Source organism: Tripterygium wilfordii, chromosome 9, assembly GCF_013401445.1.
Source record: "Tripterygium wilfordii isolate XIE 37 chromosome 9, ASM1340144v1, whole genome shotgun sequence".
Classification (NCBI taxonomy): domain Eukaryota; kingdom Viridiplantae; phylum Streptophyta; class Magnoliopsida; order Celastrales; family Celastraceae; genus Tripterygium; species Tripterygium wilfordii.
The window spans coordinates 14,527,049-14,548,527 of record NC_052240.1 but is presented as its reverse complement, the minus strand read 5'-3'; the positions used below and the strand labels follow the sequence as shown (position 1 = coordinate 14,548,527).

The 21,479-nt window shown below is 37.0% G+C and overlaps 3 protein-coding genes across 7 annotated transcripts; 2 read left to right on the top strand and 1 right to left on the bottom strand.

The window, feature by feature from the left end:
- Positions 1-493: 493 nt before the first annotated feature.
- Positions 494-6,902, bottom strand: LOC120006235 (F-box/FBD/LRR-repeat protein At5g53840-like). 5 transcript variants are annotated; one of them, XM_038856196.1, is made up of 7 exons: positions 6,783-6,902; positions 6,265-6,340; positions 3,983-4,115; positions 2,845-2,926; positions 1,843-2,718; positions 1,582-1,728; positions 494-1,044 (listed from the first exon to the last, which is right to left on the bottom strand). In XM_038856196.1, the coding sequence occupies exons 4-7, from the start codon at positions 2,878-2,880 to the stop codon at positions 733-735; spliced, it is 1,371 nt and encodes a 456-aa protein (XP_038712124.1). In that variant the 5' UTR covers positions 2,881-2,926; positions 3,983-4,115; positions 6,265-6,340; positions 6,783-6,902; the 3' UTR covers positions 494-732. The 5 variants fall into 5 exon arrangements, with proteins under 5 accessions (XP_038712124.1, XP_038712125.1, XP_038712122.1 ...); XM_038856197.1 differs by having other exon boundaries at positions 6,790-6,857; XM_038856194.1 differs by having other exon boundaries at positions 2,845-2,929; positions 6,265-6,897.
- Positions 6,903-9,065: 2,163 nt separating this feature from the next.
- On the top strand, positions 9,066-10,249 carry LOC120004859. Its single transcript, XM_038854188.1, has one exon. The coding sequence runs from the start codon at positions 9,170-9,172 to the stop codon at positions 9,716-9,718; it is 549 nt and encodes a 182-aa protein (XP_038710116.1). The 5' UTR covers positions 9,066-9,169; the 3' UTR covers positions 9,719-10,249.
- A 6,176-nt stretch (positions 10,250-16,425) lies between these two features.
- Positions 16,426-20,272, top strand: LOC120004858. Its single transcript, XM_038854186.1, has 5 exons — positions 16,426-17,263; positions 18,982-19,038; positions 19,283-19,345; positions 19,426-19,494; positions 19,592-20,272. Exons 1-5 carry the CDS (start codon positions 16,928-16,930, stop codon positions 19,850-19,852), a joined length of 786 nt encoding a protein of 261 aa, XP_038710114.1. The 5' UTR covers positions 16,426-16,927; the 3' UTR covers positions 19,853-20,272.
- Positions 20,273-21,479: the final 1,207 nt, after the last annotated feature.

Here is a 21,479-nt window from a genome sequence, read left to right as displayed (position 1 = left end):
TTTGGGTAACTTTAGTCACACCCCGGTTTTTTCTGGAGACACCCCAATTTAAGTTGACCATCCCTTGTAAAAATCAGTTGACGGTGTGTCTTTAAAAAACATCGGGGTGTGACTAAAGCTACCAAACCATTTACAGTTGAGAGTCGATTAGTATTGGTATGAGGCTAAGCTATCAGATCCCAGATATACCCGACAGAAATGAGAAGCCGAGAGAATGTAGTTGTTCTAATGTTGTGACATGACATTAAAAAATCTACATTGAATAATGTAGTGAACTTTATCCAAAGAACATCACACTGACGCTATCAGACAGACTGATTCTGTAATCTTCATTGCTATACGTCTGCAACTCAACTATTATGTCCTGTCTGTACCAAAAAGAGGTCTTGGAGTAGACCAACCAAAATTTGTAAGATAATCTTCTGAAGAAGCTTTGACAAATGCACACCCACTGTTTACATAATTAAAGATTAAGACAAACAAACCTAAACAATTCCGCGCTCAAGGCAACAACTACACAATATTGTCATGAAGAATCATAGAAGCAATTCAAATTTATAAGATAACCTTCTTAAAAAGTTTTGACAGGGGCACATTACCCTGTACGGACAATTGAAAATTCTTGAAAAGCAAACCTAAATAATTCTGGGGAACAAGGGCTCTCAGATAATAGAGTCCACAATTATTTATTGAAAAATGTCATGCAGAATAATAGATCAATATAAAAGTTGCCTAGCGGAGCTTCAATTTATTCCCAAGAGCGAACCGGTACTTGAGTCCCATGGCACACTTAACTGCAGTTTCAATACTCATTGGATCTTTATGGTCCCACCGGTTGTCTACTGAAGTTGGTGCACTGGTATCGAGGATAATTTTCTCCAGAGAGAACGCATTCTTAATCAGATAAGTCGCAATCTCATTGTCCACAGCAAGGCCCGTAAAGCCAACAATTTTTACCTCTCTGAGGTTTTTATGAGGACAATGTGGGTCTGGGACCTCTTTTGCTCTCCTCATCACCACATTATGCTTATTCCATCTAGCTATCTGCAACAAAGACGAAACAAGTTATCTTTTGCCTGTCTTGAAAGAGAAAGCAACTATAAAGGATATGCAAAAAATTAAATCAACTCACATGGCAGCTTTTTAGACGGGCGATGATTCATCAATCAAGTTAATATATAACGTGCTGTGAAAAGTCGACAACATTTTTTTTTCTTTTGAAATAATGAAGCTAAGAAAGACTACGTTTCTAATACCATATATGGTCAAGGAAATAACAGCAAAACACTAGATACGCCGACCAGACAAGATTTAATATTACAGAAACATAATTAATACATATGTAATTTTGCACCACATCAAGCTACCATAAAAGCGAAAAAAACAATTGATGCAGTGTAATAGGTTGTCATCCTTCCTTCATAAAACAACTCTCAACTAAATAGACATATATTGTAAATTCTAAGACGAACCACTTCAGATGACTAATAGGAATATGAAAGAGTTCTGCCCATATTGACGAAGAGTAAGTGTCATTAGGGTATATCATTATATTGAACCATGTGAAGCAAGAAAATTTACCTCCAACTCAAATGTTTGAAGGGCCGGACATGCATGTATGAAGGGGGCATAATCAAGAAGGGTCCTGGTATTATTGGTAGCATGAATCTTCAATTTCCATTTCTTGAGGTTCGCAAACACAGGAAATTTGCACAGCGGATCGATCTTCTGAATGAGAAAAAAAGAAGATATTTATCAAGCAACATACAAAGCACATTTCAATAACAGAAATGAAAAGGCCCCAAAAAGAACAGACAACTGAAAGTAGTTTAGTCTGCTAACCTCCATTCCACCAAACAAGTTCAGTTCAAGTGTTTCAATTTGAGATACATAACTTGAAAGCTGTAATAAGTACTTAATAATAGGTCCAACGAAATCCGCCGCAAAATACACTTCAACAAGGTTTGGGATATTCTCGTAAGATATTTTAATGCTCGGTCCATGAAATACGAATGAAATGAGATTTGTTGCAGAAATATATAGGCTTTCTAAGCCATAGCAATGTATTAGCTCCAAGTATCTCAAGCAAAGCGATGCACCGGCAACTCTTAAGTTGACAAGAGCAGAGGAACCTATTACACACACCCGCTCAAGAAATGGGCAGTTGGATAAGAAATATTCAATCTGGTCTGCATTTATATTGACAGCTACCAGCTCCAGAGCTCTAAGAGAAGTACAATGTGGGAACCCCACAGTACCAGACCGCAATCTCTTTGAAAGGTTACCTAATACTGGAAAACAGTACTGAGGGTCAAGAAGTCCCTCAAAATTACGAAAGTCCATCGAAAGGTTTTTCACTCGCCTTTCAATTGCAAATTTCAGCCACGCATCAATATGATGTCTATGATTTCCATCCAAATCAAATTGAACTCTGAATTTATCTAAATTGGATCCCTGATGAGTCTTCAAGACACTATTCACCCAATTGACATATTTACTCCTTCCCTTCAAAAGAAACCACCGGTTCCTTACCCAACAAAGGTCGTTTATGACCACTGAAGGATCAAAATTCAGGGAGGGGATGAAAGTCCAAACTTGGTGCCATCGACGCGAAAGTACACTAGTCCTTGCTGCTTCTTTCACGTTCAAAAGCGAGAGAATGAAGATGATAAGCTCATCCGGAAGTTTGCTGATCCTATCATCATTTTCATTCCCTCTCTTTTTGCCCAATCAGTCACAAATAAAATAAAAAACAATCAAAAACGTCAGTTATTAATCCGATTCAAATTTTCCAACACAAAAAACATTGCAATGTGAAGCATTACAATTTATAAGGGGATTCACCTTTTGTTTTTTGGCAGAGTTTTGCTTTCTTCCCATGATAAATATTAACTTCGAATGCAAAATTTGCAACTCAAAATACTAGCTGCTGCAAAGAATGACATTCAAAATTTGTTAGACATACTAAAAGTTAGTAATCTGAAACAATCAAGAATAAACCAATAACCTTTGATATCATCATAAATTACAGATCACATCCAGCACTGGATTAATTTGCAGTAATAATAACAATAGGTTGTGTGATATATATCACAGAACACTAAAAGATAATTAATTTACCAAAGCTTTGAATTTTGCCATCATATGGGTACATATCTCTATACCAAATCAAAAAACACCAATCAAACTATGAACAAAAAAGGCTAACAGAAAAATTGAAATAAAAAAAATGAATGCACCATTGACAAGACAATAAGATAAGCTGATTTAAATGCCAAAGCCAATGAGGCAAAGAACATCTAACAATTGGAGATCTGACTAATGAAAACCAAGAAGATAAATCTCAACTTGAATTTGCAAAAAAGATTTGAACTTTTGACAGAAATCTAGAGAAAGAGTCTACCAATATTTGATTCCAACACCAGGTCTCTTCGTCAGGGTCAACAAAGATGAATTGCACAAGATCTCTCTGAGGGGTCTGTGAATAGCTAATATATAAGAAGCGCGGGAAAACCCTAACGGTAACAGCAAAAGATTGGCTAAGGAGGCCCATTAAGTATGGGCCTAGCAATAAATGAATGACTGCACTTCAAAAATACAGCCTAGATGGACACTAATTTGAACAACTCTGACCAACCAAACACTCTGGGGCTAGCAGATTATGACCTCACTTAAACAGGATACGTTCTATAGGCTCGTCCCTCTGTGCCAATGAAGTGTTGGTACTTGATTGCATTTGACGGGAGCTAACAAAAAAAACAAGAATTCTAAGCAAAAGCTTAAGAAAAATTTTTAAAATAAATTCATTATTCATAATAATTAATCTTCCTTTCTTTACATTTCTCCTTTATGATTCAAAATTCAAATAACGGACATGCCAAATATAGAGATATTGAGCCAATGAATACTTTTCTATAATAAGTGAAACGGCAAAGGAACTAATGATAAATAAATAGGAAATAAATCAAGCTAAAATACTAACCCCGATAATTACATCGTCACTTCGTTCAATGTATTATTCACACCCTCCTGTAGCCAGCTTTTCTTTAATTACATCAATTTTATTTTGGGGCCTTTCTAGCTCTTCTCCTTGTATAGCACTTCCACCTAGCTAGCTGCAAGGTGGCCAAAACAAGTTATCATCATCATCACCAAACCTTTTATCTCAAACAGTTTTAGGTAAGCTACATGAATGTACAAGAGAAATCAAGTTGAATCCACAATGCAGAGCTATACTCTCAACTAACCGTACAGACAAACAAGTTATTGATTTGGCATTTTGTATTCATAGAGCATTCTCCCCAATTTAACGATGACTACCCAATATTTGGGAGATCCTTTCCCCAACCCATACGTGTTTCCACAGGTATTATGATAACCGGTTTTCCTGGACATAATCGTACCTATATCTTTCCTCATTGCCCGCTGCTCCATTTCTATTTGTTTGGGTCATAAATGCGGTAGAGAAGGATTGCCCCCCCCCCCCCCCCCCTCAGCAAGCACTGGAATTGCTAGTAATCGCTGGTCAGCCATATGGCAGTGCTGGTTATCCAGTTACGGAAGTGACCTCATAGGCTTCTTGATACTTCCAATAGCAACAGAGAAGATACCTGAAGGCTGAAAGTATACACTAAAATATCAACTCACGTGACAAATTTAGGGGTTATGCTTCATTATCTAGAGTCTAGACAACTTCTAAAATGCAATGGACAGTCAACAAACTACATTTTGAAACTGCATGGGAGCGCGAATTACTTAAGCAGTCATAGAAAGATATTATTTCACTGTGCCCAGTCTCAAACAGTATGTAAGGTTAAGGCTAAAAAAATATATATATCTAAGGAAAAATTATGGTTTTAGGGCACATTGAACACCAATTTGAGAATTTGTACTGAGAGTTCAAGACAATGGAAACTTAGGTTGCTGAAAAGAATATTCTCTTCCACAATTCTGCATCTTCTTTCAAAATCATGAAGCCAAGAAAGATTCAATTTTGGATCCAATAAAGAGGAATGAACATAATCCCATATTTAAAAACGAAATAGTTGGTTTCATCACTCCACTATCAAAATACAAGACACGTCACAGTTTTATAAAGGGGGTGTAGGCAAGAAGGTTCTCATTATCTTCTACACGAATACCAAATTTCAATATCTTAAGGAGTGCTGTGTATTGTCCTGAATAACGACACAAAAAGACATGTATTATACAACACAAAGGACATGTATCACAAATAGAGACTAGAAGAGGAAAGACCAAATATGTTATAGACCTAGTATAGCTACTAATCTCCATTTCACTCCACAAGGCCACTTCAAGTTTTTTGGTGAAATAGATAATTTGAAAATTTGAGAAAAATTGTTGATAATATATTCAAAACAATATTTCGTAACAAATACTTCAACAAGTTTGGGAAGATACTCGTAATGCATTCTAATTATTGGTCCCTGATATATGGAGACCTTTTACTTGTGGAAATATGCACGCATTTCTAGCCAAAGCAACACATTACTTTCAAGTTCTAAGTCTTTCAAGCAAAGAGATGAACAGGCAACTCTTACATTGACAAGAGAACATGAACCAACCAAACATAATCATTCAAGAAATGGGCAAGTGGATAAAAAATATTTAAGATGGTCTTCGCACACATTTACAGATCTATCCCTTTCAGTTCAAGAGCTCGAAGAAAACTATAACAGTGAAAAACCACAGTGCGCAAACAAAACCTTCTTTCACTGTTACCTAATAAGCGAAAAGAGCACTTATGCATACCACGGCTAATGCGTCCATGACAAGTCTTTTTACTCTCTTTTCAATTGCTAAGGAAACTCATCTATAAATAATGCACCCTATGCTTTCCCTCAAATTCAAATTGAGCTCTGAATTCATCTATATCAGATCTCTTGTATGTCTGATCTACCCAAATTACATAGATATGCCTTTCCATCATAAGCAATTCCTCATCTCTCGCACATTTAGGCAACAAAACGCACATTTAGGCAACATAAGGTCTGTGAAGCGTCAAAATTCAAGGTCAGTATGAAAGTCCAAACGTGAAGAACACTACCCTTGCTTCTTCTTTCAATGTCATGAGAGACAAAATATAACCCAGAAATTCATATGGCAGTTGACTAATATTCTCCTCGACAAGATTTTTCCTTTTTTTTTGGACTATCAGTTACAAGTGAAGGGAAAACAAGCATTAAATCAGTAAAATAGACTAAAAAAAAATAAACAACATCAAGCAGAAAAAAGGAAAGTTACCTTCCACGCATTATGACCCATGCATATGTTTGCAGCACTGTGTCTGTTCTTCACATTATCAACTTTGACCCAAATTCTGCAACTCAATAAATTAGCAGCCTAGTGATCATAAATACTTTCTTAGAGCTGAAGAATAATGACAGATTTGCTACTTGACTGGAATAAAGTGAACCCAAAAGCTTTCAATTTAATAATGTATTTATTATATGATTCACGTCTTAAACTAAAATTGGAGAAATTTGTATATCTTACAAAAACTCCTAATCCTTTTCAACTGGGAAAAAACCTTTGAAGTACCAAAATAGTATTTCATAAAAAATAAAATAAAATAGTAATCAAACCATCACCAATAGTTATCACTAGCAGTCGTTCAAATAGAAACCCATAAAACTTGAAATCAAGAACACAACCATGCCATTGTAAAATTAACATGGTACGCGACTACATATTGCAAAGAAAACCGAAATAAGAAACAACACAATATATGCCGATTAAACTTGCAAAGTAAACCACAATACTCTGTACAAGATCCAGCACCAAAGAGACGTGAATTGTACATCTCTCCAAGCAAAATCCCTCGCAGCCTTCTCATCTTCGTCGTCATAGTGAGTCGCCCCCTGAATATTTTTCATCCACTAAGGGCAAATGGAATAAGAAACAATTTAGTGGGCCAACATTTTTGTTGGCCCAGTTCCACCTCTATTACACAAAAAGTCAAGTCAAACACGTATTCTAATACAGCCACATCAACAAAACACAAATTTCTATACACTTTTTCTTCCCACACACTTTCTCTTTCCACCCAACCCAACAACATTTCATTCCTCCATATTATCCACAACAAAACTATACCAAAACATTAAATATCAATACATCCACATCAGCAAAACACTTATCCCAATACAACCACATAAGCAAAACACATTTTACAATACAGCCACATCAGCAAAAGACAACATCTTTGTTGGCCCAATACCACCTCACCATTGCATTTGCCCTAATACAGTAGTACACTAATACGGACCCCACCAAACACAGCAAGGGAAAGGCTCATGGCTGATAGGCCCATAAAGTAAATCATGGGCTCCTTGGACCTTATTCAGCGTTGGCTCAATCTTTAAGCTTTGGGCCTTGGCGGATGAGGACTTGAATGGGTCATGGACTCATGCGTTATGGACTTATGGCCTTGTTCGAAATTTATATTTTCTTGCTGCATTAAATACTACGAATTGGAACTAAAATACTACTAAAACATAAAAAATGTCGACATAATCTTAGTTCGTTACAATGCTTTGTGAATTAATCATAACTATATGTTATTTCTAAATGGGAAATAGTAATCCGCCAAGACAACAAAAAGTGTATCTGACAATTGATGTCAAATTCATTTAAAGATTTAAATTTGCAAAATATTTGAATTTAAATTCATCGGAAAAAAGTTTTTTATAACTTTTATATATATATATATATATATATATATATATATATATATATATATATATATATATATATTATAAGTGACAATTATACTATACGATTTTGTTAATTAGAATTCGATATGAACCTAAACTCAAGCTATCAAACTCGTATCCATATAAATTTCACATTTGACGACATGATAAATTGGATCGAAATTTTAACGTATTGTCACAATAATATTGCTTCAAATTGAAATCGAATTTGGAATCTTTCTAGTCTATACGATTCAACCTTAGGTAAATTCACCAACCATCCTTATGGCTTACATTACTTTTACATAAATTCATTTTGTGCCAATTGGCATGCAATGAAAATGATTTTTTTTTTTTAATATCATGATGAATGATGATTTGGCCGGTCCAATGAAAGTCGGTTGACTGATAATGTAATACGTGGCGCACTTCTTTTCTGACCTTTACGTCATCCCACTCGGTGTTAGCCACGTGTGCATTGATGCAGCTGTCTCCAATGCTTAAGTGTGGGACCCAGGATCTTTCCTCCTTTGAAAAATGCGCCTTGTCTAACACGTCGAATTTTCTTTTGGTAATTTTGATTGTCCATGAAAGGTACGTCGAGGTCGGGGAATGTCACTTTTGTAATAGTTGCAAGAAAGAAGGCGAAATGGTAGAGGAGATGGATAATCATGCCAACGGGCAACGGCTGTTTCGCAACACGTCAGACACGCAGTCCTTCACGTCATGACTATACCCGCACACCTGCGGACGAGACTGATTTTCACGCGTTAGACCTCCTCCCCATAAATCAAATTTCCTAAGAAAAATATATACATTTTTAGAGTAATATTTGTTCTCAAAGATTAAATAGCCATCCCATTCAAAATCAAAAGTTCAATGCATATCTTATTATTTTTTGATAGCATGTGAAACATATCGAATCAATAAATCACAATAAATTTTGGACATGGAATGTGGAATAAATAAATAAACTAGAAATTTGTTGTACAATTCACTAATTAAGCATTACAAACAATTCATTTTAATGCTATTGTTTATTGCATTTGTCTGAAAATTCTTTGTCCATACTTTAATATTTTGATGATATTGCCTTCAAATCAATGTTACTTTGGGCAATTACTTGATTATCAAGCCAAACATCAATACATGAAAAAGTGTTTCCCTTTCTTTCTTTTTTTTTTTCTATACAATAAATCATAAAGTGTTTCCTAATTCCTATTTCCATTAAGGGGAAAAAAACACCCTAATCTAAGTAGGACACGCGTATTAAATTCGCGTCTGATGGGTACCGCCTCACCTCGACGTTGCTTCCTCTTTCCCTATAAAATCTCTACTCCCCCAACTCGTTCAACACCACCAAGTTTTCTGTAATAAATCTGTTGTTTCTCCCCCCTCCTCTTCCTCCCTCTTCTTCTTCTCTGCTCTCTTGTAAATCGAAGAGTATTCTCAAAATGAGTGTTGCAGTTCTCAATCCTCAAGATTGCCTGAAGAATTCCATGTCTCGACAAGCTCTAATTTCTCCTCTCAGAAAACCAAAACCGAACTCTAACCAGAGTCGGTCAAACAGGGCGGCGCAACAAAAGCGGAGGAAACGGAGTCCCAACACATCACCTCAGTCACGCGCCACCTTCTCCTCCAAGCTTCCGACAAGAAATATCAGCGCCGACAATAACAACAGCAAGAGCCAGAAGCTCGTTATGGGTCAGGTTAGGATCCTTAAACGTGGCGAAGAGATCAAGGAAGCGGCGCCGATTAAAGCCAAGTCATATATGAATCTAGGTTCCACAGAGAAGTTAGGTCCAAATCCCGAGTCTGTGAAGGAGATACGACTCGCCCATTCAGGCCCTGTAAACGGATTTTACGCTGGTTCGGCGTTTTTCACCTCTCCTCCTCCTAGTTCCCTCCCTCTTCCTGCTTTCTTTACGAAGAAGACGACTACTGTGAAGTATGACGATGCTACTAGCGATCTATGCAGGATCCTAAATCTAAACTTGGATTGAGTTTGGTCGGCGATGGTTGTGTGGATTTGTTTTTTCATCACCGTTTGAGGTCTCCGTCCGTCGATTATTCCCTGATTTTTTGAAAGGGAAGATCGACCTTGTTGACTTGCTGTTGCGGTAACCTAGAGTAGTTTGTATCTGTAAATGTAAAGCTTATTTTAAGATGTAGTTTAAAGCTTGGAAGAGCTCTAATGATCTAGTGTTGAAGGTTGTTGGGTTAGAGAGTTGGTGATAGAAGGTTCGAGTCTAGTCCTTAGTTTGCTTTGTTTTCTCCTACGCATGCTCTGTGTGGTTATATTGGTCATCTCGCTATAATTTGTAGTTGCGTTATTTTCTAATGAAAGTTTATTTCGAGTTGGTGATAGAAGGTTCGAGTCTAGTCCTTAGTTTGCTTTGTTTTCTCCTACGCATGCTCCTCTGTGTGGTCATCTTGGTCATCTCGCTATAATTTGTAGTTGCTTTATTTTCTAATGAAAGTTTATTTCCTTCGTTACTATCGAAATATATACAATTACAGTTGTATTTGCTGTTGACCTTAAGAGGATACTCAAGTTTGTAATTGGCGATCAAATTTGATTCCAGAGATCAGAGAGAATGAACGAATATCCAGATTTTTTTGAGCTGTATGTTCAGTTCTTTCGAATGGCTCCATTCAAATTGCCTGAAAGGGGAATCCGTGAGCAGGAAGTAATTCGAAGGAATTAAAGAATTTCCAAAGTGAGGAAGTTGAAACACCGAAGTGATCATCTCTGAAGGCTCAACGGGAACTAAATCACCTTGTTTTACTCTGGTGGTTGAATGAAATCATTTGCTCTGGTAATACTTTGTGAGGCACCGAGATCATCATTCTATGCATTCATTGGATATTAAGTTGAGGTCTGTAGCAATGGGGCTTGATATTTGGTGTTTTACCAGAAGCATTTGGGTTGCTTGGTAATTTGGTCCCTTACTTCAAGCACTCAGGTTGATTCTTTGACTCATGAAACTGATTTCAGGTTTTGCTGGGTTGAAGTTTACACATGGATGTCAGAACAAGATTTCTTAGTTCCTGTGGATTTTCGAACCTAATCCGTTTGGCATCTCTTGGAGTGGTTCACACAGAGAGGAAGCCTCTTTCCCTCTTTGAGTTGCTGAGTTCCTTCTTCTGTCGATCCCAGGAGGAACACATATTTGAGAAGGTTTAGCACTACTAATTTATTGCTCATTTTATTTGTATTTTTTTACTTGATGGAGTTCAGTCGTTGGGATTAACATTCTAAGACTATTGGCTGAACCAATGGTGTTGATTGCCCATTTTTATTCTTCTGGAGACGACAGTATACATGTTCGAGCCAGTAGCTTTGTATGATTTCTGAAAATACTAATATTCGAAGGTAAAGCTGATGAAAGGGGTTGGAGGGACACACAAGATTGTTGCTTGTAATCCTTCGAGTTGATATTTTTGAAATAATTTTCATTATGTATGAAAGTCTGAGTTGCTTTTTATGAAGTCAATATGGAACTGGTAAAGATGTTTACCAGAATTTGACCAAAGGAACATTCAAAACCTTACAACTTACACCTGGTCTCTGGATGTGAGATTATTGTAATTTGTGAAGCGTGTATGCATGGATCACGATTTTCAAGCAAGACTGTATATCCGAGAGCCACTAACATGAACCCCAGCCAAAGGTTTTAAGTCAGACTTGCTAGTGGAAAATAATATTACCATCTACTTTGATCTGTGGAAAAACTTTTATGATTAACTCGATCACTAAACTGTGACATTAGGAGAACTAGGTATTTCTCCAGTTATGTTTGCCCCTTCTGGATTGATACGTTCTCGTCTTTGACTAGTTTTATATGTGCCATTAATTATTAATTAACTTGTGAGCTAGTAATGCTATTGACATTAACAAATTTTTAGTTTTGCAGGTCTTGACAAAAAACCTGTGATGGATAAAGAGATCTAAGGAGACTGGCAGGCTGAAATAGGGGCCAGATGGATCAATACAATTTCAGAAATATAATTTGTTGATAATTCTGGTAAGAAGCACCCTATTTAAGTCTAATTTATGACTTGAAGCTATAGCACTGAAGTGTCATATACTTATCCTTATTGCAGGTCAAATAACATTACTACATTGGCGATACTGAGTTTAGTATATGTTCCTTGCAAGCATAGATCAATACCAAACTACTCAGTTCTTAGACTAATACGGCAACTGGGTACTATGCTAATGCTCCTTGAGTACCTCGATTCCTAAATATTATCCAGAAGACATTAAGTGGACACAATCTGGCTTTTGTAGTATTATTATTTTTGAGTGCTGGAGTTGTTAAGCTTTACTGATTAATTGCTTTCATCTTGTTTGGTTTCAAACAAATGCTGGGAGTAGAGCATAAATTCTAAGGCTGGCTAATCCAAGGTTGTAGAGACATACGGCATTGCTAGTAATCCTTGGATTCAAATTTTGAAATAATACAGAGTTGCTTTCCATTAAGTCTATATGAAATTGGTGAAAAAGAAGATGCCTATTAAATTTTTTTGGAATATCATTCTATGGAATTTACACCTGATCCCAAGATGTGTGAGGTTGTCCTCATTTGTGAAGCGTGTATGTATTCTGGTTACAATTTTCCAGCCTTGCAATATATGTGACGGGCTGTTATCATGAACCCAGTCAATAGAGGTTGTTTCTCACTTTCTTGAGTTGCAGTGCTTTTAGTTCTTCAGGAGGTATGTGCTTGCACTCTCTTCTTGACATTGAGGCATATTGAGGGTTGTTATCTGTGCAGTATCATACTCAAATTTGTTCTTGTTGATGAATTTCGATTAGCGAGACCAATCTCTGAATGTATTAACTTGAGCTTTTTGTGCAATTCTTCCTAATTGCCCAAATTGACTGAAAGTGAAATTGATGACCATGAAGGCATTCAAGGAATTAAAAAATTTCCAGTAGGGATGGTGCACTTAGGGCATTGTCTCTGAAACTCTATGGGAACTAAATCACCGAGTTTTACTTTGGTAGTTGAATGAAATCTGTGGCTCTAGACCTCTGGTAATGTTTTTGAGATACGCAGTTATGGATACAAAGTTGAAGGTAATTCTGAATCGACGATGCTTCGTATTTCGTTTTCTTCTTCAAGCCACAGGGTTTATCTTCATTGACCATAGGTATTGAATCTAATTTCAAGTTTTACTGGAGTGAAGTTTATGTTAATCTCAGAACATGAATTCTTCATTCTTGCGAGTATTTGAACCCAATCCATTTAGAATCTCTTGTAGTCGTGCACAAAGAGTTGCACGAGGAAAGCCTGCTTTGAGAAGGTTCAAATCTGCTAATTTGGTACTTGTCTTCATTGTATTTTTTTACATGCTAATTTGTTACTTGTTTTCATTTTATCTTTTTGAATCTTTTTTTTATTGAGACATGTCAATAGATGGATTTCAGGGAGCTAGTAGATTTATGCGGTCTCTGAATGGTACTAATATCGAAAGGTATGCTGACGCAAGGTTGGGGAGATGCAAGACATTGGAATACTTGGATTTGACATTTTCAAATAGCATTCTTTAGGTATGAAATTCATAGTCAATTTCTGTGAAGTCCATATGAAACTTGTAAAGACGTTCCCTGGAATTAGATAATGTGAGGTTGTGGTAAATATTCAGTGGAACTTACACCTGGTCCCCAGATGTGAGGTTGCCCTGATTTTTTAACCACACGTGAAGGTTATGATTTTCATGCCTAACAATACATCTGAGGGGCTGTTAACGTGACCCCTGTCAAGAAGGTTGGATCTTTATTTCTTTCTTCCTACTTGTGCATCTAAATGTTTAGCAATTTGTAGTCTTGATGTGGAAGAGGTTTGTTTAAATCATATGCTCTGCTTTCTGTTTCTTTAACCATATTGCTTTTGCTTCTTCAGGAGAATATATGATTGCTCTCTTTGCTTGTTATTGAGGCTTATGATGGGGTTTAGTTTTTAGTGTGTTAGCTTAAAGAACATAAAAAACTATTGATGGATGAAACGAGAGTTTCTGGTGGTGGGGTATACACTATGATTCTGGTGCTTTACTTGGGTGTGCTTATGTGAGTTAAGATTGCAATTGTTACTGCAATATTAAAAAGAACCTGGTGCCTTAACAGTCATGTAACTCGTGTTTATGCCTTTTAGATTGCTTCCTTTCAGCTATCTCCATAATAGTTTTCTAGTTGTTGCTCCTATACTTCTTGGTTTTATCTGCAATTAACTTGATACTTTGAAATGTTGTTGACACTAAATAGTTTGTGTACCTTTTACAGGCGTCCTTATGAAAAAGTAAGGTCTTTGAGAGAAAAAAGAAGAAGTGGTGGAGACATGAAGAGATCTACAGAGATGGGCAGTGTGAAATATGGGCCCGATGGCTCGTTACAGTTTGAGACTTACAATTTGTTGATAATGGTTTCAGATTAACCTGATTTAAGTTTAATAATCATGTATGGTGCTTGCAGGAGCTGTTAATTCCCTCAGTACTTGAATTTGCAGTTTCAAAATAAATAGTTGTATGACAACACTCAATTTTATCTTTTGTATTCCTTGCACGCAGAGATCAACACAAGGAATCAAATAAACTGAGTAGTGGTGTCATGCAAATATTTATTTTGAAACAGCAAATTCAAGGAGAGCAGAAGGTATGTATTTCCTTGCACTCAGACATCCCAGACTCAGTTTATCATTATAGAGGACTTGTTTCTGTAGTGTGTGTATATATATATATATATATATATTTATATATATTTTATTTTTTTTTGTTTTTTTTTCTAGTCATTTTGGGTGATGGGAGTTATCTTCTACTAGGTTCAAATAATGCACAGATATAAGGGCAATTGCAATGGTGAGTTATTTACTGGGCCAGCAAAAATGTTGGCCCGGTCTTACATCTATTGCACAAAAAATCAAGTCAAACACGTATTATAATACAATCACATCAGTAAAACATAAATTTCTACACTCTCTCTTCTAACTCAACATGGAGGTCAATAACATTCCATTCCTTCATATTATTCACAACAGAACACAAAATATCAATACATCCACATCAGTAAAACACTTCTCTTAATACAGTCACATAAACAAAACACGTTTCATAATATAGTCACATTAACAAAACAAAAGACAACATCTTTGTTAGCCCAATAATTATATACCATTGCAAGTGCCCTAAGGAGAGTAAAAGATTTGGACCGTGCAGCCTCCTGAACTTCTGAGGTCGGTCAAGTAATACTACCTTTGCTTTGACGAACTACTTTTAGGGTTTGGAGGTGTTGAGATTTTTATATATAACTTTATAGAGAGGTTTAGTCCCAACGGTTCTGAACGCCTTAAACGATCAAGGGTTGAGAGGTGTCCGTTCCAAACATCTCCCAACCCAACACCCCCAACTTTCCAAACGGCAAGCTCTTAGATTTTAATAAACGAATTACTTTTAAGTTTAAACGAATGGTACTCCTTTGACTAATCAACAAAGAGTCTAGCGTAAGACACAGGATAAAATCAGGTCACTTGATCGTTCATTCGAGGTCTGCTCTCGATGATGGAATCCATTTGGGCTCGATCCAAAATGAGAATCGCCTTAGCAAACAGTACTCCACGTGCTTGTATAAATAAGTTCTAAAATAACTAAATCTCCAATTAGGGGATTATATCCTGGAATGCTGGGAATGGTTTCCAGTTTCAAATTACGACTAGGAATTTATTTATTTTGAGGTTGATCTTTTGGGTTTAATTGGACCACCGTTGCGGACGAAATGGGCTGACTGATGGGCTGGAAGGCCCAAAGCCCGTAGCGTTGAAGAAAAAAACACAAATAATTACAATACACGCGTTGTTTCTTGTGATTTCATGGGAGGCTTTCAGTTGTATTATTAAAGGCTTAAAGCAGTGAAGTAGCCAGTATGTATATAAAGGAATGGCCTTCTTGGTGGTTGGTCCGTTGGCATCTTTAGTGGGCCAAATTTGTGGTTTAGTGGGCCAGATGGGCTTGACTTTTAATATGGTTTTAAGGAAAATACGAAAAGGTGCGTTGTTGGTCTCAATGCCTTTGAATTTTCTAACCATTTTTGTGCGTGCAATGGCACATCCAGTAACCTGAGAAACTTGGCTTGGTTGGCATACAATAACAGCCGGATCAGTCGGGGTTTGCACCAATGAGTTTAGCCTACAATTATTGTTGAAGCAATGGACTTGTCTCTCACTTGCTAGATTTATGCCTTTACAGTAGTATGCTCACTCACTTCCTTTTTCTTTCTTTTTCTGGTCAAAATCCAAAAAATTACGTCACGTTTTATTTGAATTAAAAATATTTTTAACACTAGGAATGGAATATTTATCCTCTTCATAAAAAGTGTTAAAACTAGTAGTATAATAAATTAGCCTATAAAATACTTAACCAGGATTTCCGTTACTTCATGGATTTAATCGCCACGCACACACATGTATATATATAAGTTTGGTGGATAAATTATAAATAGAAAGAAGATTAACTGGATTTTTTTGGTTTTTGTAAAACAGGTTGGCAATTAAACTTAAACTGCTAAATTGTGAATTAGATAGTGAAAATGTAAATAAACAAAGATAAGAAGAGTGGAAGAGAGCTTTTTTCTGTTAAGCTTGCAAGCATGAAATGCGCACTCGCCGAAAGAAGTCTTATCAGGTACGCTAACCTCTGTAATCATTCGGCCTTGGTGCCTTTCCCGCGTGAGGAACTACAAGACATGCTCAAAATAAAGGCCCAGATCCAAATCCCAAAATTAAGAAACCCAAACGATTTTATTGAAGCCGTGGAACCCAAATTCCAAAAATTAAATTGAACTTGCTAAACAAAGAGACCCGCAAATAAAAGCCCTGTCAGCGCCACATGTCATCATGGGCCCCATCTAAACAGAAATTAAAATTAACATTTTTGAAAAAATAAAATATAAGAAGGTCAAGACGCAGGACCCGAATAACTGGAAGTCTGGAATCTACTCCTCCGCCACCCACCTTCACCACACACACTTAACCTCCGCATATATAAACACACACTCGAACCCCTCTCACCCACTCTTTCTCTCTCTATTTTTCTGTGACCTTTTCTCTCATTTCTTTCATGGCCACCACCTCTTCTATCTCCTGATTTTCATACTTATCACTGTCTCTGAACATCTTCTATCGCTGCATCTCTGTTGTGGATTCTATATCGTCGTCATGGCTAAAGATGAGTGGGTGAGGGCGGCGATGACGGACGACATGGTGGTGGTGGAGCTGCTAGTGAGGCTGAAACAGGCGCAGGCTGATTCACCGACGATGTGCGCGGCGGTTTTCCCTCTCAAGTGGGGGATGCGGCAGCCGCGGTCGAGGCTCGCGATGAGATGCGATGGCGTTGAGCGGAGGAAAGAAGGCGATTCTTCGACCAGATGCAGCCCTACAACGCCGCTTTCCTGGAGCGGTAGAGGCGGAGAAGCCTCTCCCTCCGGAACTGCCGACGGTCTCGAAGAGACCAGCCGCCAAAACAGCCGCTCTCCCTCCGGCTCCAGATCCAAGGTTTCTATCTCTTTCCCACAGGGCTTCTCTCTCACTTTCTCGGTTTCTCTCTTGTTAGATTCCAGGCGATCTGATCTCCGTTGTGTTGTGTTTTGCGTGGTCTGACCTGTTTGCCCCTGGAATGTGCATGTCATTACGTTGGTGGAGAGCCTTGGAGGTGGATTTCGTTCGTTTGTCGTCGACGAGACATTCTTTGTCTTCTAGAGTCTCTCGCTTCGTCTTATTACCATTTTACCCCTCTTATTGGATGTCTTCGTGTTGTCTCAAGATGTTACCGTTTCCCGATTACTCGCTGTTTCCGTTTTCGGTAACGAAATTGCTATCCGGAAGAGGCTCCGACGGAAAATCTCTCAGTTTTTCGGGGTTTTTTTTTCCGGTTTCGGCCGTGTTTAATTGTGGTTGTTTTCTCGGTGGATAAACGTCCGGCGTGTCATACACAATGTCTTTTCGAACTCCTTGGACTAAAATGCCCTTGTGCTTTGGGCTTTTACGCTCACATGAGATAGAGATTGAAAGCTCATCACGTTTTCTGCTCGCCTCTTTTCCGGTAACCTGTCATTCTTTTTCTCACTCTTGATTGACCAAATCGCCCTTAGAAACTCTCCGACTGTATACCTTCTCTGACGGAGGAGATGTGTAACCTTCCCATTCGCTACTTCCCCTACCTCAGCTTCGCCAAGATCAAGGAAGGGCCCCGTAGGCGATCCGTCCTTTTGATCTCTTTGTGACGATAAACCCATTATCCAGAGTCAAAGCTCCACTGTATTTTTTAAAGCTCCATTGTTGTCTGCCTCGCGGGTCTATTGAATGTTCAATACGCGTTCGTCGTCATCACTGTCATCAGTTTTACTTCTGTGCTTATCAGTTTTTTCCCTTATCAGTTCATTCATGTGTTATCTTTTTTTTAATTATCATCGAGATCGGTTAATATTCCCTGCGGCTGTTCGTGCAATGCACAAATCAAATCCTTTCGGGACCTACGTGACTCACGGCTTTTGTATTTCATCCCGGACACCTTTGTCATTCGATCTTGATCGTTTGGTGAGGCATGTGTAGTTATATATTTGGTGTGAGATCATTGTATGGCATGGGAAGCTTAGCAAAAGGCAACGACCAGTGTGATCCAATGGTAGTCGGCCATATCTAAAGGTGTCATGTGAGACAATCACGTGAGTTTTTTGTATTAAAAGACGAAATTCTGAATAGTGATTTGACGCTGCATGATGACGTGGCATGCGTCTGTTCGTTCTTCAGGCGTTTTGAAATTTATCTTAGGATCTGAATGTAGTAATTTGGACTGTAGTTCTAAATAATCGAGGGTCTAAAGTTGCATTAATAGAAACTGTTTTGTTGTTTCTTTGATTAGAGACGCATATCACATATCCTCTCTATTTTATTTACTAATTGAGACGGTTTTTGGCTGGTGGGGGGCGTTCTTTGTCTGTAGCGTTAAAAGATATCGAATACTAAAATTTTATCTAATTGTCTTCTTGTTTTATGGAACCCAATCTGGAAATGAGTTGGATTCAGGTTGTGTTGACATTTAGAGCATGAGGTATAGCATTAGATTCTTTTCTGGGTTATTTTCCATTACTCGTCATAACCTTTTAGTTTATATGTTATAAACTTCAATTTGTTGATTTGAATTATGGTTTATTGTTTATGTAGCTTATGACTGTTGCATCTGATGATCTGTCTGGGGTGATTGATTCTTGCAGATTACCAGCACATCTGAAGCCACTAGCATCACACTTAAGAGGTCAAGGAAAAAGAAGGTAACTTTATCTGATTTCAAATCATCATTTGGCCTTTTTGAATCCATCTGTAGCAAAAGCAACCATGTGTTGATGATCTTAAATGGGTTAATGATCAGGATTAATCATATTCTTCTTTTCATTTGTTTATTTTTAAAATTGTATGCTAAACATAACTTTTTGGGGTTATTGGCTTAGTTTGATTTAGTAATTTACATGAATTTTATCTGTCATTAAAATGGAAAGCTCTTTGTAAATTTTCCAGACATTTTCTGAGCTCAAAGAGGAGGAGAATTTGCTGTTGAAGGAAAGGATACATCTGAAAAAGGTGTGTGATCTTCTTTCGAAAATTATGTTCTCTAATTGTGTTACTCCTGGATTTATATTAATTTGGTATTTACTTAACAGGAGTTGGCAATATTACGTGCAACTTTTATGAAACAAAGAGCCACAAATGATAATTTGAAGAGAATGAAGGTAGTTCAATGCTCGACTTTTTTTGAAAGTCGAAACACAAATTGGCGATGTGTTAGCAATATTATGTTCTCTTATTGATTACAATTTTGTTTTACAGCTTGACTTAGGTTTTCAGCCTGTAATGAACTCGAGTTCGATTTCCAATGAAGAAGATAACGGAAATTGCTGTCAAAACAAAAACAGTGAAGCCCCTTCCATGCCAAGAATTCCTATTGGAGAGAATCACTCACTGTCATATTCTAGTGAAGTACACAAGGACGTCTCTATCCTGGAGCCATCTTTCTCGCTCCCCGATCTAAATATGATGCCGCTGGAGGAAGACTCCACCTTTGAGACTCTGTATGGAATGAGAGGATGAAAATAAGTTGAGTTCACCATTTGAAGTCATTACAAATGAGATCACAGGCGATATGCTCATAAACTCGCATGTCTAAGGAGCCTTTGAGTTGATTATGTTCAACGATTAGTGCAGTTACTGATATAAAACACTAATATGACTAAATCCATTGCCAGTTTCTTGGAAGGCAAAGGAATTTGACTAGTCGTTAAGGGTCGTACAGAGATCCTAGATATTAGATTGTAAAGATTCTTCTTATGTTGCTGGATTCTGCATTCCGCTGGAATTCATGTGGGGCAAAACCGCATTGCTTTTTAGTAGTGGTTTTGTCATTCTTTGTAGCTTAAAAGATGTCCTGAAGACTTTATTCCAACTAATTGACTGTTTTTTCCATTGCAATTATTGACTATTCTTATGTTGGAATGGAATAAATTTAGAAAACTCGGAACTCTTATTTTTCTAAAACATACTGGATTGTCATGTTTAAAAGAAAAACAGCAATTTGAATGTCGAATGAATTTGTTAATTTACCAGTATTTCATAAATTTGTGTCTTTGCAATGCTAACTCTCAAGAGTCTGGAATTTATGCAGAAAGAAGCTTGTGCATGTTTCATTTGTGACCATTAACTTGTATGCTGCGTCATCGTTAGTATTGGACGCTCTTCTTTAAAGCTGGGTACCAGAAAACATGGAAAAGATATGCAACTTGGAGCTGACAGATTTGTGGGTCTAAATTAAAAATTGAAAGCGCATCAATTTGTGTCTCGACTATAGTAGGCCAAACTTGTGTCTTGAAATCTCGCAATTCTCTTGCAATTTAAATCTTATAACTTGAATATCGGCGTGCCAGTAAAATATTGCTATTGTTTTTCCTTCAAGGAATGAAGGGATGTTTGCGTGACCAAAAACGAACTACTGAGTTTATATAAGGAGGCAGCACAAATTCTCAAAACTGTGGAAATTATTGCGAATAAAAGCTGGCGAGAGAATCAGACTTGTATAGTTGTATTCATGGATTCCTGCAAGCGAGCCAGCATCCCCAGTGTGATAATCTCTAAGCAGGTCCAACTCCTCTACCACTGTCACAATTCATAAACAATTGACAGCTCCAAGTGTCCTTGCTATGAATATTGTAAGTAATAGAAAATGGACATAAACCCTTGATTTTATCAAACAAGTACATTCAGGTTAAGAAAAAAAAAAGTAAAAAAACTGAATTAATTTTGTTCCATTTTCCTGAAAGCATAGATGGACCTCAGGTTTAAACAAAAACAAAAAGCCAACACATTTCATTAACGATACCTGGGTTCCATTTGGCACAGCGGAAAAATTGATTTTCAATGTTAGCGGAAATGTTGTGAAAAATATGCTGAGCTTAAAGCTGTGAAATATATTGTGAGATGTTTGGTGAATTAAAACTGACGTTAACGGAAAAATGATTGACTTAAAAGTATTATTTTGAATTTAATAATCATTTGTTAATATTTTGTTATTAAAGTTAATTTAATAAATATAATTTATTATTAAAATTAATTTAAGTATATTAGAATTTTTTTATCAAAATTGAAAATTTTAATTAGTCAAATAAATAAAATAATAAGTTTTTATATGAAGATTATTAATGTGTATTTTATTTGTTTTATAAAT

What these genes read in the sequence shown, in the direction of transcription:
- LOC120004858 (XM_038854186.1), top strand. Translation starts at nt 16,928, where the DNA reads ATGGCTAAAGATGAGTGGGTGAGGGCGGCGATGACGGACGACATGGTG. An exon ending in AGAGGTCAAGGAAAAAGAAG is followed by an intron (nt 19,039 to 19,282) that starts GTAACTTTATCT and finishes TAAATTTTCCAG; the next exon opens with ACATTTTCTGAGCTCAAAGA. An exon ending in AAAGGATACATCTGAAAAAG is followed by an intron (nt 19,346 to 19,425) that starts GTGTGTGATCTT and finishes TTTACTTAACAG; the next exon opens with GAGTTGGCAATATTACGTGC.
- LOC120006235 (XM_038856196.1), bottom strand. Translation starts at nt 2,880, where the DNA reads ATGGGAAGAAAGCAAAACTCTGCCAAAAAACAAAAG. An exon ending in ACTCTGCCAAAAAACAAAAG is followed by an intron (nt 2,719 to 2,844) that starts GTGAATCCCCTT and finishes TTGGGCAAAAAG; the next exon opens with AGAGGGAATGAAAATGATGA. An exon ending in TTCAAACATTTGAGTTGGAG is followed by an intron (nt 1,045 to 1,581) that starts GTAAATTTTCTT and finishes TCTTTGTTGCAG; the next exon opens with ATAGCTAGATGGAATAAGCA.
- LOC120004859 (XM_038854188.1), top strand. Translation starts at nt 9,170, where the DNA reads ATGAGTGTTGCAGTTCTCAATCCTCAAGATTGCCTGAAGAATTCCATG.